Source organism: Melozone crissalis, unplaced genomic scaffold (assembly GCF_028551555.1).
Source record: "Melozone crissalis strain CALT ecotype California unplaced genomic scaffold, PUWL_Pcris_2 ptg000006l_1, whole genome shotgun sequence".
Lineage (NCBI taxonomy): Eukaryota > Metazoa > Chordata > Aves > Passeriformes > Passerellidae > Melozone > Melozone crissalis.
In genome coordinates this window covers 20,633,015-20,648,362 of record NW_026535784.1, presented here as the reverse complement: position 1 = coordinate 20,648,362, position 15,348 = coordinate 20,633,015, and the positions used below count along the sequence as shown (strand labels likewise).

The 15,348-nt window shown below is 40.9% G+C and overlaps 2 protein-coding genes across 9 annotated transcripts in view; one reads left to right on the top strand and one right to left on the bottom strand.

Annotated features, from left to right (window-relative positions):
* The window catches only part of FRYL (FRY like transcription coactivator), a 160,995-nt gene extending 151,358 nt beyond the window's left edge, over positions 1 to 9,637 (top strand). For 7 of the 8 annotated variants that reach the window (XM_054290556.1, XM_054290529.1, XM_054290521.1 and 4 more), the window contains 5 exons: positions 2,070 to 2,138; positions 5,463 to 5,480; positions 6,446 to 6,556; positions 7,918 to 8,114; positions 8,567 to 9,637. In XM_054290556.1, the coding sequence (XP_054146531.1) occupies positions 2,070 to 2,138; positions 5,463 to 5,480; positions 6,446 to 6,556; positions 7,918 to 8,114; positions 8,567 to 8,825 (654 nt within the window). In that variant the 3' untranslated portion in view covers positions 8,826 to 9,637. The remainder of the gene's footprint in view (positions 1 to 2,069; positions 2,139 to 5,462; positions 5,481 to 6,445; positions 6,557 to 7,917; positions 8,115 to 8,566) is intronic. The other variant, XM_054290513.1, reaches the window with a different exon arrangement.
* A 3,348-nt stretch (positions 9,638 to 12,985) lies between these two features.
* Positions 12,986 to 15,261, bottom strand: ZAR1 (zygote arrest 1). The gene is made up of 4 exons (XM_054295651.1): positions 14,329 to 15,261; positions 14,153 to 14,245; positions 14,004 to 14,078; positions 12,986 to 13,920 (listed from the first exon to the last, which is right to left on the bottom strand). The coding sequence occupies exons 1-4, from the start codon at positions 15,259 to 15,261 to the stop codon at positions 13,777 to 13,779; spliced, it is 1,245 nt and encodes a 414-aa protein (XP_054151626.1). The 3' UTR covers positions 12,986 to 13,776.
* Between the last annotated feature and the right edge of the window lie 87 nt (positions 15,262 to 15,348).

The window sequence follows — 15,348 nt, the reverse complement described above, 5'->3', positions numbered from 1 at the left end:
TTAAATTTGAAAGTGTTAAGGCAAAATCCTTAATCAACTTTATGCAGACCCTTGGTTTTTTCATAGAAACACACAGAAAAATGACCAGTAAGTAGTTGGGTTACTGTATAATAAAGTAAATAAAAATTAACAGATTTTTGCAGGTTAATCTGGTATCGTCTGGAATCAACCACTGGGAGAATCTGTATGTGAATTTCTTTAATGAAAAACTGTTGTTTAAACTTTATCCTAAAAGACGTTTGTCACTCTCAGTGCTGGCATTCACATGAATCAAATTGAAAAAGTAAAAGGCTTGGGCTGCAGTTGCTTGAAACACTTCCCTATAGACCAACATAAGACAGAAAGGTACCCATAGTATAGGCTGCTCAGCATGTCTGTTTAGGGTGTAATCTGCCAGAACAACCTGTGCCTATGACCTAGACTAACCCCAGACTTCCCTGCCTTAAGCTTTCATCAACACTTTGTAGGAGATACATGGAGAAAACATGAATTGACACAAAGCAAACACATAAAGAAGGTTATTCTTCACACTATTCCTAAAGAAAAAAAAAATCTTTCTACCATGCTGAACAAATATTCTGTAAAAATTCTTAACAAATTAATTTTGTCACCTTTTTGGAGCTATTGTTCTATTTTCTTGCAAGATGACTGCTTAGACTTCGTATGGGTATTAAGGACAAAGATACTGAATCAGATAAATGTAATGGAAAATGCAGGTTTATACACACAGCATTCTAGGCACACCCTTTATTCAGACTGGTTCTAAGATTTAAAAAAAGATCTTAAAAAGGTGGGGTGTGAAAATAAATACTAGCTTCCCAATTGCTGCTGCTCTTTGTTGCAGTGCAAACCTATTCCATTGTTCCTGATGGAGGCTGGCTGATAAAAAGAAAAATGAGATTTGCTGCGGATGTTGGTATCCATGTCACTAATTGAAACTGACACTGTGATGTTCAGAGAATTCCATTTCTCCTCTTGATGAGCACACTGGCCTAGTTAATTCACTAAGTAACCTTTATTAAATTGAGCAGATGGGAAATCACATTTTTCTTTTTCTTGCATCAGACAAAGGTTAGAAAAAGGTCACCAAGATTCCCTCTGAGATTCAAGATACCGAACACAAGCAGTATGCTAAATTATTCTTCCTTGGATGTACAGAGGCTATTCTTCATTTCAGATGATATTATACACCTTATCTCAACAAGATGCATTCCCATTTCAGTAATAACCATGCTTGCAGTTGTTGGCACTGTACAGAAAAATTAATCAATGGGGTGATCAGGTTGTATTGTCCAAAGAGAACATATTTTATTCTATAAATGCTTTATAGTAACACAGAAATTCATGGGAATGCCAGTACACATGGAGGTTATTTTTTGAGAAATTTGCATGGTTGGTTAAAGGTAGAAAAAGAGACTGCCCACTGAAATTAATAAACTTTTTGTCTGATATAGGAAGTGAAGTGCAGCCCTGAGTGGAACCTGCAGGTTTGCATTGTGTAATGCAAGAACACTTTATCTCCTTGGCTTGTATGAACTGGAGGTGATGCTAAACTCCCACTGGAGAATTTGGGTTTTTTCATTCCATCTTGTAAACCTGCACTTACACAGGAGAGCTCTATTTCCTTCTGTTTCTCAAGTAGTCCCAAGAAATGTAACAGACTTATTCTCTTAAGGGGAATGAGAATTAATATGAATTAGTTCTATATTTTAAAGGCTGATAAATCACATTAGTGTAAAAGTTGTGCAGAAAGTAAAGGCAGAAATATTTCTGCTTCCACCCTCTCATACATTTTCCTGTAACAGTATCAGTTCAATCATGGGTTAGTATTTATGCTGGAGTGTACTATCTCCATCTTGGGTAAGGAAGGCCACAGGAAATAAAAGTTACAAAGTGATCTATCACAGTGGATATCATCACTGCAAACAATATTGGTAAACAATAATTTCATAGCACAATTTCTTACATTATCCAAGAATGTACAAGACAAAGTGTCTTAAGCAGTTTTAGCACAGTCTTCAGTTTGCTGTGTCAGAAGATGATTAATCTTGTTTGTATTTATTTTGCAGTGGCTAGAAGACTGCAAAAGGACATTTGGTACTGATGATGGTATTCATGGCACTAACACAGATGCCCAGGTAAGTGTATGTCATTTGTGAGTCTCAGGATATGAGACTAAAAATCATCTTTACTGCACAAAAATTCCAATATTTGTAGAGATATTAAAAATGTATGAAGAGCTTTTCATTTCAGTTATCATCCTATCTTTTGGAAACTCAGAGTCTCATGAAGTGGCAATAAAAATGGGTCTTCTTAATAAAAGCTGGCAATCCGTCTCGTGTTCTAGATTTAATAACAATGAGTAGATAAGCAGACTAGATACCATCTGTGTACCAGCAAGTCTGCTTTTCTGCTGCTGTTTCTAGAAAGAAAAAAGATTAAAATCCTGGTTATATGCTCAGATATATTGTCTACTCAAAAACTTAGAACTATGTAAGACCTTTCTGGAGCCAGTATTTGAGTGAGAAGTAACAGGGAGTAAAGTAGCAGTATAGCAAAAAGCTCATTAAACACTTCTGTCAAAATATCATCTAACAATAGGTTAAGTAACCATTAATATTAGTTGAATATTTTGTATGTATTTGCATGGCACTCATCCATGTTTAATATTACTAATTGCTATAGTAAGTGATGGCTTTTCCCAAAATGGACTAGGATTGAGGTTTTTTTTAAAATAGAATAGCTGTATAATATTGATACAGTTAAAAAAGCAAATCCGAAACCCAACACCAGTAGGTACAAGAGGTCTGCCATCTGAAGTACTGTGGTAAGAACAGTGAAAGATGCAAGAAAAAACTGCAGGTAGCAGATGAACTTAACCTTTTCACAATCACAGTTTGACAAAAATCTCAAATCCAAGCTGAAAAAGGAGGAATTTTATTTCTTTTATTCAGTTGAACCATTCATTGATGCACTTGGTCAGGTTTCTGCTGCTGAAGATGTAGTCTTCACCAACAGAAATGTTTACTGTATCTTTGGACTATGTCTTCTTTTATAGTGTTTTCTTTCGTTGTTCTTCATATATATACACATATGTGTTTGGGGCTTTTTAATGCAATCACAAAATGTACCTGCATTTTTACAGCAGTAAAATGTGATACTATATATTAGTTTTTGTACTGCATTGAAGTTGCATATTAAAAAAAAATCAAGTGAATAAGCTTAGGTAATACAAAACTGGCAAATAATTTGCTACTATTTGCAAGGACTTTTTATCTTGCCTACGAACACATGCTTTAGTGTATTTTACACTAAGTATACGTCTTTGCATACTGACTGGTATATTTTTAGAAATAGATAACATTTACTATTACAATACAGTAAATGCTGTATATATGTTAATTAAAAAGCAGCATTTATGTATTTCAGTCCATACTTGTAAGTAATTTTCTTTATGTACACCAAGAAATTGTTCTAACATTTAGTTGTTAGAACAGAACCATTCTGACCATGAAGGTAAATGTTACTGTTCCTACTGGAGAAACCAAGAAATGGGAGACAAATAACATGCAGGCTTTCAGATAGCTTGTACAGAGAAAATCCTTGATTCCTTGGCAAGGCAGTTTGGCCTATTCTTCCCCGTTTCTGTAGGGTTTGAAGATGGCCTCTGAATCACAGTGATTATTATTTGTGGGGACATCTTTTGATTTTGGTTTTTAATCCACCCTGCAAGGGTGCATGCTGGTAATTCTTCAAAAGTCCTTGTAAATGGAGTGTGGGGCTGCTAAGTCTGAGCAGTCAGCCAGTTAATGCTAAAAATGTGTAAGTGTTGTCTCGCTCAGAAAAACAGATATTTTTCATTCACTAACACAATAAGATTTTCTTACTAATTTTTGGCACTGTGGTCCATACAGCTAAGGAACAGCGAGATTAATTCTGTTCCAGCTTGTGCATTGCCAGCAGACTTGCAAGTAAATCTAATTATTCAGTTCTTGCTATTAGTACATCTAAGCCTGAAAGAATGCATCTGGACTCTGGCTTGACTGTTTCTACAGGACAGGCAGGTAGAAAAATCAGATTATTTCTCAAGTAAGCATGTATGTGAAAGACACTGAAGCAGTACAAAGCCATTTTTAAAGGAAAACCTCTCCTGAATTTTTAAAAGGTAGCTATCAAGGTGTGTTTTGGGGAAAAGGGATTAATTATGGGTTACAGTATTAACGAGACTTGGCTTTAAGAATACTGGAACTTAATGATTAAAATTATTAAATAGTCAATCCTGCCATTTCTCAAAATCTGATTCTCTGTGCCTCATTAAAGTGATCAATCAAAGTCATGTTAACTTCTGCAGTTCGAGATTTTATGTCTTCAATGTTCTGTTCTTCAATCAGAAATATGGTAATTGTGCTGAGTATATGTTAGCACAGAGTGCAGAACAAAAACATGGAGTGTAACAAAACCATGCAATGTTTATAACCTGGGAAGCACATAGTTTATAACTTACCATAACACTGTGTACAGCTGTGTGCTTAGTAAAGCTCAACTGCTCCTGTCTCTTGGGAGCCAGACATCCACTGACATTCCTTTTTTTGGCTCTCAGGCATGTGGTGTGTAGGATTGATGATGATGATGATGATGATGATGATGATGATGATGATGATGATGATGACGACGATGACAACCCCATGATTCCAATGGGGTTGTCCTGTGCAGGGTCAGGAGCTGGACTTCAGTGATCCTTGTGGGTCTCTTCCAGCTCAGGATATTCTGTGACTCTGTTGAGCTGGTTTGCCATGACCACTGTACGTGCCTAAGTGCCATCAGTACACTCAGTGCTTTACAAAGCACAGGAGTGGGCAAGTTCACATCCCTAGTCTGACACATACATTTTCTGACCTCTTCTCTCCCTATCCCTCCTCCCCAGATTTTTTTTCAGAAATGGCTTGTAAAAACCAAGTGCAATTACAGTACAGAAATCTCTGAGAGGGTTTAGAATTGAGTTTAGCAAACCCAAGAATTTCTAAACTGATTCAGAATCCAAATTAACCTTGCATCTCCAATTTTAAAATGCATTGGTTTTGCTTAAACTATTGTGATACAGAACAAGAAGCTTTGTACAGATGTTCAGATCTAAGTGTCCTTGATTTTGATTACCTTAAATTTGTGCACCTTTCAGACTACACAATGTATAAAGACCAGACAGGGTTGTAAGAGTGTTATTCATGCTGTGGGGTAACAAAGCCAGTACTTTTTATTTTTAGCTATAGCAGCAGCAACTAATTTTACGCCAAATTCAGCCTGGTAATTTTTTACATTCAGGATATGTTTGGAGCATGTTACTTGTATTTCTTCCTCTATTTTACCTGGGACATCTTTTACCCGAATTAAAATTATTTCCTACACTAATTCTTGCTCTTTTTTCTTTCTTTGTATTTTTGTGACCTGCTCATCTTCTTGCTTAGCAAATGGAAATTCTAGCAGTAAGTGACAGTTCTTGATTTATCAAATACTTAACCATGCCAGTCACCAAACTGGTCTCCATCTGTCTTGTCCATTTGTGAAATAATGATGTCTTGTCCTAGACTATTACAGAAATGCTGTGTGCTTCAGTTTTGCATCATCTAACCCATTAGACTGTTGGTCCTTTGTAGATAATAGGATCCTGTAGTTAGTAGAATGTTATAAAGATTATTCCATTAGCACTAGCTTTTATGTCTGTATGTGAAGCAGTATTAACACTGTCTGCATTTCTGACTAGTGTTTTAGAGGCATAAAAATGGAAGCAAGACAGTGCATAAATTAATACTGCTATTTCATTTCCTTAAGAATATATCATATGTTATTTTCTAAAGCAGAATAAGAGCTACCTTTTTTAAAGGAAACATTATTCTTGCCTCCAGGAATGGAATTATTCTCTTCCTACTCTGTCAGGCAGTGTAAGCTAAGGGCCAGGTTATATACTGTGCTTACAATATAAGTATTAATGGTTATGAAAGATCCTATACTTATGGACCACAACTGCTTCTTTTGGATATTAGATCTTGAATTTAAAACAGTAAAATATCAACAATAAAAGTAAGTGATCTATGAAACTCTTGGTTTTAAGACATGAAATCTTGAAATGTTCCAGACATTTCAAAATGCCTTTTGAATCACTTCACATCCCATTCTACCCCCTTTCTTGGAAATGTAACTTATTATAAGGTGAACTTCAAATCTCTGTGAGAGGCTACTTGTTAATCTAGAACTGAATGAAGCTTTCACCTGCTTTTCATTAGCTTACTGTATGTTAGCTTCTAAATATTTTTGGCATTTTCTTTAGTAGCCAAATTAACTACTTCTAATTTTGCACACTCTACTGAAGAAGTTGTGATTTATTGTCTCTTGCACTGAATAGTAGGAGGTTTGCACTTCCTGAATGTAACAGTGTTGTTTACGTTTGTAGGAGCTGGAGTTGTGTCGGAGGCTATACAAGTTGCATTTCCAGTTGCTGCTTCTGTTCCAAGCCTATTGCAAACTCATCAGTCAAGTAAAAACAATCAAAAAAGAAGCAGAGGTAATGAAAACCATGCCATTCAGCTAGTAATTGTTGACATTTTAAAAGCAGACAATTTAAAACACATTTTGATAACATTTTCATCAGTGGGACATCCTTTTAGAAACTGGAAGAGGGTTCCAGCTGTTTTATAGCCAATTAATAAAATATTTAAGTAGAGCTTACAATAATTTTCTGAGATGTTCAATTTTCTGTGTTGATTTTTGTACAGCTTGAAAGCTCTTTAAAAAAAGACAGGAACGTAGGGAGTCCAATGATGAGGATTTTAAGTATTTCAGTGGCACTCCTGGTGTATTCTAATCAAGCTACAATCAAGGCACATCAAGTCCACTCAGAAGAGTTGAGCCTTTCCATAGCCCTGGTGTTTCCTACAGCAAACACCACCACTTTCTACCAACTGATTCATTTAACTCTGTCACTTCAGCCACCATTCAATTACTCTGCAACCTTAGTCCCCATCCTAAGCACAGTTAGTAGTACACAAGCACCTCTTATGCCTGATTTTTAGTTGTAGTAACTTCAGAAGTAAGAAGTGTTTTTCAACTGTGCACATGTGGTCCATATGTGATGTTAATCGAGTTGTGTGCATTATGCTATTAATAATGCCTTCTGTAAGTTCTCCCCTGGGAATGCAATAAACAAGGGTAGCAGAAAAAAGAAGTAGGCTTGGTCTTGCTTGATATACTAGGGAGGAACATGAAAATCCTGACTGAAAGTGTTTTGTTTATGAGTAGCTTCATAAAAAACTGCATGTTCCTCACTGGTATTTCCAGATTTTTGTAGAGGCTGCAAATAAGTTTGGGTTTGAAGAACACTGTGGAAGGTTGGCATCACATCAGTCCCACGTCTCGCCTAAGTTAGTCAGATGCAGAACCATGTTCTGAGAAATGGCCTTGTGTTTTACTCATGCGTTGCAGCTAAAGCCAAAGACATTATTATATACACTGGCTGCACTACTGTTACTGTGCTGGGTTACCATCTTCCAGATTTTTTCCTTCGTATTTAAGATGTCCTTGTAATGGCACCATTGCTCTCATACCTTTCTGAGAGGTAATTAATACCTTTCTGAAATGTTTTATTCTTCTCAGTTTCTTGTTAAGTAATATAAGAAGAAAAGAAATTAATTTTTTTAATAAATTTTAAAATAACTAAGAGGGAAATTTCATCAGGGAAAGCCCAAATAATTGACTTGCAGGCTTGGGCCGTTAACTGTACTTTAAGCATCTGCAGAAAATATTTGGGTGTTCTTTTTCTATCTCTCTTTATTGCACAGAGGATGAAAAATAAAAACCTGATCTTCTGAAAATTATTTTGGTTTGAAATACATTTAAACTAAAAAAGATAAATTATACTTGTTTTAGGTAATAAACATGTCTGAAGAACTTGCTCATTTGGAGAGCTGCCTGAAAGAGGCCGAGGCAGTGTCTGACAGTGGTATTGAAGAAATTGAAATTGCAGAGGCTGCCCAAGCTAGCACAGAAACAGCTATTCACTCCCTCATTGAAACCCTGAGAAACAAGGAGTTTGTGTCAGCTGTGGCACAGGTCAAGGCTTTCAGGTAAGTTTTTAAGGATTGCTTTCAGATCTTGAGTTTCTTAACAGACATTTTTAAATTAAAAACAGGGATAAGTACTATTCCTTTTTTTTTCATTTCAGTTCTTGTCAGATGTCCTTGTTGAAAAGGACAAGCGCTGTTGCTTCATTACAAGTTTTGGGGTTTTCTTTTCAGTAATTTAAGAAAAGTAAAAAGCAATTTTAGTAGTACTTACTTAGAATTTATATCTGAGAAATTATACTGTTATTTACCAGGACTCTGTGGAAGAAACTTTCCTCTAGCATTTTTCTGTCTTTTGTTCAAATATCTGCTTAAAAGTATTTAAACTTTTGATTTTTAAATCCAAATTGCATGTTATTTTCCCTTGCATTTTCCTGTCTTCTGTTCAAATATCTTTTAAAAGAACATTTAAACTTTTTTTTGGTAACATTTAAATCCAAACTGTGTGTTTACAGATCTATTTGGCCCCATGACATCTTTGGCAGTTCTGAAGATGACCCAGTTCAAACGTTGCTGCACATCTATTTCCGTCACCAGACACTTGGCCAGACTGGCAGCTTTGCAGTAGTGGGCTCCAACCAGGACATGTCTGAGGCCAGCTCAAAGCTGATGGAACTTAATCTAGAAATCCGAGAGTCTCTCCGCATGGTGCAATCCTGTCAGCTTCTAGGGAAGATCAAAACAGGAATAAATCTTGTGACCACTGGATTCTGAACAGCTGTCATTTAGAAAAGAACTGATCATGAAGATACTTCAGACTATCATTGAGCACCTTTCACAAAAAAACAAAAACAAACCTCCAGCAATCCTGACAAGCAACACACTTTTATCACAGCAAGAAACTGTTTCATCACAAGTAAAACCCTGAAAATTGAAGTGAACATCCTTCTTGTCTGCTCTTTCTACACAGCAGCCTGTGTGGCAGTAGTATTTTTTTATTAAATTTATGTATAAAAACTACATGAAAGGAAAAGGGCTTAAACACAATGCATAGATACGCATTATTTTCTGTTGCAACAGAACCATAAAGGATGTTTGCAAAAACAGCCTCTAGAGGTTGGATCAGTATCGCAGGTGGGATGAGGCTAAAATCAAGGCTGGTTTATTTTGGCTGAAGACCTGCAAGGCTTCCTGGCTTTCCAGCAGTAAAAGCATCAGCTTAACACCTAATGAGACACTTTGCAATGTCATGAAGAATGTGCAGTCAAACATGAGTAGAACGATATAGACTGCAAAAACCATTGACTTCTCAGTGTTTTATTTGCTTTTGTTGTCTGTTATAAGGAAATAACGTGTGCGAGTTAGAATGTATGGCTATGTGACAGTTGTTTTTTTGAAGGTATGGATGATTGTTAAATAAGGTCTCAGAGCATGCTTAAAAGAGCTGCAAGATTATTTTTGAAGAAATTTTATTTTATTAGATCTAATCCTCATAGTGTGTAAATGTTAGGACATTTAATAATATTTTAAACTGGGATTTCCCAGTGTTTCTAAAAGAAATAATATATCTGTTAACTTTATTGGAATGCTGCTCAGTTCTCTGACCAGTGCTTATGTTAAAATACTGATAACAACTAACCAAAAAGTAGCTGCCTGCAGAGACTTTAAAATGTATATTAAAGATATATGCTGCCCATCAGCAATTCTCATTAGAAGTTAACTTATTTTATTCTGTATATATTCTAGAAACTGTATAGTGCAAAACCAGTATTTTTCATGTAAATTTGTGCAATGCACTGTTAAAACAGTAGGTGTATAAAGCTATGAGGAGAAGGGGGCATTCCCTCTTGGTAATCACATGCAGTACTTGCAGTCTGAGTAGCCTGCAGGGTTTGAAGGCATGTAGATGCTTCTTCATGACTCAACTGAAGCCTAAGGAATTGGGACTACAGGAAAAAAAAAGATAAAAAAACCCAACTACCAAAACATGCAAACAGGCAATATACTCATAGTTCAGTGTCAAAGTCTGTAGCATAAAACAAACTGGATTCTGTTGAAACCAATAGCATTTTATAGAAAAAAAAAAAAAGAAAAAAAACAGAAAAAACCCCCCCAAAAAAAGAATGTAGTCCCACAACTCCTGTGATTTGAAAGGAACACCCAGTATTTTTATATACATCTCTTACCCACTGTGATTTTTTTAATGGGCTCAAATTCCAGAGTTTAGAATGTAGAATTGAAATTCTTAGCTCTGCCTTTTTGGGGGAACTAGGCCCCACTAGAAATGTAATTATGCTGAAATGCATTAATTGAAGGCACTGTGCACGCTGTTGGACTGCTGACAGTAGTTATGTTATCCTAACAAGTTCTGTAACTGGTCAAGGCACATTCATATTCACTGTATTTTTTTTCCCCTGTCCCTGATAAAATTTAATTATTTTGATGGTTTTGTGGTACTGTAGATGGTGTTCTTAATTATTTAACAAGTATTTACAGGGGAGATGTAGTTTTATTTAGGGGTGCATTACACTTTTATTTACATCATCTTTTACCAGCTTTTTTTGTAAAAATAAAAGACATTGTATCTCTCATTTTGTGTATTTTTACAAGCTAGAGTTTAAATACTTTAGCTAAAGAGATTAAACACTGACAACAGAGGCCTGGGTGCCCTGAAAACATTTTTTCCCTTTTATGTCCTGTCATTGCAGCAGCATTTTTCTAGGCATCATCTGAAGCTGTTACTGGATTTCTCATGAAACTCAAACCTGAATTCATATATGTAATTCCTTATGTTACACATCTTCCTCCATTTATAATGGCTAGTGGAACCTGCACTATTGAGCAGAATCATGTTAGATGACTGTCTTTTGATATTGCTTTAATTTCATTAAGCTTTTCAAACATGACTCATCTACTGCATGAGCTGTCACCCTGCATTACATGGTGCCAGGCCTGTGCTGAATCCAAAGCTGTGGTAAAGCTGTGTAGAAACAAGCAGAACATGAGACAGCCCCTGTAAGATGCAGCAAATACAGCACTGACTGAGCTAACACTTGCAAAAGAATTTCTGTGAAAAGGCCGTACAGAGCTTTGAATAACTGTCACCCTTCCACTTTGCATAATTACATAGGTCAGGAGGAGCTTTCCTTCCTGCTGAGTCCAGGAACCAGTGCCCACCATCAGTGTGTGCTGTCATGGACATGGCATGGCAGTAAAGCTGAGAAACAGCTAGAGTACAGAATTGTACTTGGGCATCAAGCAGTGAAAGCATGGGACATATTTATGTAAGAGGGATGACATGTAGAGCTACTCTACAACTGAGGAATGCTACAGGATTAAGGAAAGCTTGTTTAATATGGCTGCCCTCTGCACTGGACTCCTCCAAGCCACAGAGCCTTGCAGTAGCTGATGGAAGCAGGGGTGGCCTCCTTGCTGCTACTCAGTTCACATCAGCTAAGCCTGTTCTACATCTTATCATGCAGAACCAATGCTGCTTTGACTGTAGTTAGTGGGGATGACAGCCCTTAAGCATTGCTAGATTTCACTTTGGGCTAGTACTGATAATCATGTAAGAGTCACCATATTCACAGCAAGTAATCCTCAAAGCCACGTTTTGTAAGGATGCCTATATAAATAGAAAGCATTCAGCTGCTGCCATTGCCATGGCTTCACACTGACATGGCACAGAGTTTCAGTTCTCTCACTCACTACCAAGGTGCACAGACTCATCACAGTCAGTTTCTCAATGCATGCATGGGGAACACACTACAGCCACAAGAATGGGGAAGGCAAAGAGGAAAACATTGAAGAACATCCCTGGAGGGGAATATGCTCAGAAATAAAGTCATCCCAGATCACAGCTGCCACTGCAAACTGAGGCAGTGGGGCCAGGTGGCTGCAGAGGGCCCCAGGTGCATTCCTCAAGCTGGAGGCTTGCCACTGCTCATCACAGTAACTACAGGTGAGTACAAGGCATGTGCATCTACAACAGAACCCTGCCCAGCTGCAGGGCAGCTTTTCAAATTGAATTGGCCAAGGATGGAGTTTGCTGTGAACGTCTGAGTGAGCTGGTAAAGAAAAAAAAACATGTTTCCTTTTACTGTGATGCATGGAAAAACAGTTCAGGTAGAAGCCTGAAATAGAACCATGCTCTGCTCTGGAAGGAGTAGGTCTACTTCTTCCCAGAATGCCTCACACTGCTATAATAATGAATGCAGCAAGAATAAATAAAATTACTTTGCAATAAATTGACACTGAGGCATTAAGCCTACTGCAGCAGGTTCAAGGGGCATATTGAAATAAGGCAGGAATTTACAGCAAGATGAGTGAAGCATATAGAAATAACACTCGCTGCCACTTACAGAAACTGGCACTGAAGCTGTTCTACAGCATGGGCTCAGACTGATTCTTTAGCATTCTCTCTTTAGCATTTAACAGAATGGTCTCTCAAGTAAGCTGGGTGTAGATGTAGAAAAGTTTGCTGTAGCAAATACAAAAAAAAAAAAAATTACTCTTTTGAAAGAGAAGTTATTTTGAGAGTTCTGCAAAAGGCTTGGTGACTCTATGCCCAATTTAAAAATTAACAGTGCTGGTAGCATTCTCAGAAAAGCAGGTCTTCATCTGAGTTGTTCCAGCTTCACAGCTAAAAGGTAGACTGGGGCAGTGGTGTAGGTTTTGCTAGCTTGTGAACCTGCTGAGATGGTGATGCTGTACATTGGTCACAGAGCCAGCTTGTAACACTTGGCTGAAGCATGGTGTTCCTATAGACAGCACCACCACCCCACAGGAGCATCATCTGCAAGGAACCAGTGCTGGTTCTGCCATTACTACCAAACACGACAGTACAATCCCTAGCTGCAAACCCAGAGGAGTGTGGCAGTGTCAATCCTTCTGAGGGCAGGCATCTAAACTGTAATTAGATCAAACTCCTCAAGTACAATCCACCTAGCGCATCGCTCTTGCACTTCACCTGCAGGTTGAAGAGGAAGCCAAGCAGATGCAGTATTATTGCATCTTGCTCCTCTGCAGTGTCACGTCTCTCTGTAACCTTGTGTGAGATGAATGATACATTTACCAAGAGACCTCACCATAACATCGGTGACTCCATTCCTCAGCACTTTGTGAGAACCATCCCTGAAAAGCTTTCTTCCACTCTTACAGACAAAAAACACCAACTTAGCTAAATGCAGGCCAGTAGCAGTAGAAGTGATTCAGTACTTATGCAGCATTTCTCAATCATTTTCTAGTGATGAAAAACAGGTGCAGGATACTTTATATATTGAATAGAGGTGTGCAAAACAAGTGAATACTACTGGTGTTTTGTTCATCATGAAGGATGGTCTACTACCTACTACAGATGTCAATTTTATGTTAACTTCAGGCATTTGATTAGTTCAAGAGCAGGAGCAGAAACAGAAACCCTTTCCACCTGAGAGTCTACAAAATCCTAAGTCAGTTGCTTCCAAGACCATCACTGATTTACAATACACCTCTAGGCTTGTTGCCCATGCAAGTTACAGAATTTACAATATGCATCCTCTGAGCTGGGCACAAACCCACCTGATCATTTGAGTATGCTTTGCAATGCTTTTATTTTCATGCTTTCCTAGCTACATCTCACCAATTACCTTCAACAATACCATCAAAAACAACAACAACAAAAAAATCTGCTCTACTTGCAGTTTTCTTGAAGAGCCCTAAACAAAAACAAGGAACCCCATCCCACTCAGATGATGTATTTGAAACTGAAAGTGCTATCACAGGAGAGGCGTTTCCCTTTGCATCTCCCACAGAGGTCCTGGCGGTGGGGCCTCTTGGGATCCACGTGGCGCATCTTCACGGGGCAGGTGCACCGCGTCTGCTTGCAGCTCTGAGGGAGGGGAGAAGGCGGCGGTCGGCGCGGGCAGCCGGGCCCCGGAGAGGCCGGGCTCAGGGCAGGGCGGGGTCCCTTACCTGGCAGGTGATGTCCTCCACGCGGTACGGGTTGTAGGACTTCTGGCAGGTCCGGCAGAACTGACGGAAATAGACCTGTGAGGAAGGACGGGGTCAGCAGGAGGGCGGCGGCGAGGAGCGCTCGCCGGGGCAATCCGAGCCGGCCCTACCTTGTTGGTGCCCTGGACGCACCAGACGTAGGCGCTCTCCCAGCGGATGTTGCAGGCCTTGCAGTGGTAGTACCCGTACTTCTGCTCCAGAAACTGACGGGGACAATGTTATTCGACGGTGCGGCCCCTCCCGGACCTGCCCGGCCCCGCTGCGCTCCCCCGCGGTCGACACTCACCTGGAAGCGCAGGCGGGTCTTGCCCGCCGACGCCTGCTGCTGCTTCTGGGGTGAGGCCGGTGGTTCTGCCGGCTGGGCTGCCGGCTCTGCCGCCCCTGCCTGGGCTGAAGGCTCTGCCAGGGCTGACGGCTCTGCTGCCCCTGCCTGGGCTGAAGGCTCTGCCGGCTGCTCCTGGCTTTCCTCCGTCGCCGGCTCCGGGGGGGCGGCCGAGCGCTGCTCCAGCGGCTCGGCGCCAACCTCGGGGGGCTTCTCCCAGCTCGCCCTCACGGCAGCCGCCTCCGCCGCTCGCTGCTCCCTCAGCGCGGCCGGCTCCTCCTCGACGGCCGGCGCTTTGTCCTGCTGCGGCCGCCGCTCCGGCTCCGGGCTCGGCTCCTCCAGGAAGGCGGTGAGTCTGCGGGACGCCACGGGCGAGTAGACGGCGATGGTGCGGGGGAAGCGCACGGCGCGGGTGTTGGTGGTGGCGGGGCTGCCCAGCTCCTGCTCTCGCTGCGCCTCACGGGGCCGCGGCGCGGCGGGGCCGGGGGGGCGGCGCAGCAGCGTGCGGCGCCCGAGCGAGCACTGCACCGAGGCGTCCTGCCGCGGGTTCACCTGCACGCCCACCTCCTTGGTGTTGGCCTTGCGGAGCCGCGGCGTCAGGTTGGGGTTGACCTGGGACAGGATGGCCTTCAGCTGCGCCCGTTGGTAGTTGTCGAAGTACTCGGCGGCCGCCTCCCCGTAGCCCGAGTAGTAGCTGCTGCTGCCCCGCGGGCGCCAGCCGCCCGCCGCCCCACCTTTGCCCTTGGGCGGTGGATAGCGGTAGGAGTAGGGGTGGTAGGCGGTGTAGAGGTAGCTCGCCATCGCTTCCTCGGCCATCGCACCGGACCCAGGGCAGCCCCCGGGCAGTGGCCTTAAATACCCCCGGGGCGGGGCCCGGCTCCCCTGGCCCCTCACCATCCCCACCTGGTGCGCGGCCCTGGGCCATCCCCCACCCCCCTCACAGCTCCCCAGCTGAACCAGGTAGCGCGGCTATTAATTGCCTCC

Bases quoted from the DNA above. Each gene is read 5' to 3' on its own strand.
- ZAR1 (XM_054295651.1), bottom strand. From the start codon at position 15,261: ATGGTGAGGGGCCAGGGGAGCCGGGCCCCGCCCCGGGGGTATTTAAGG. The intron at 14,246-14,328 runs GTGAGTGTCGAC...TGTCCCCGTCAG, and splicing joins AGACCCGCCTGCGCTTCCAG to TTTCTGGAGCAGAAGTACGG. The intron at 13,921-14,003 runs GTAAGGGACCCC...CCCCTCCCTCAG, and splicing joins TGGAGGACATCACCTGCCAG to AGCTGCAAGCAGACGCGGTG.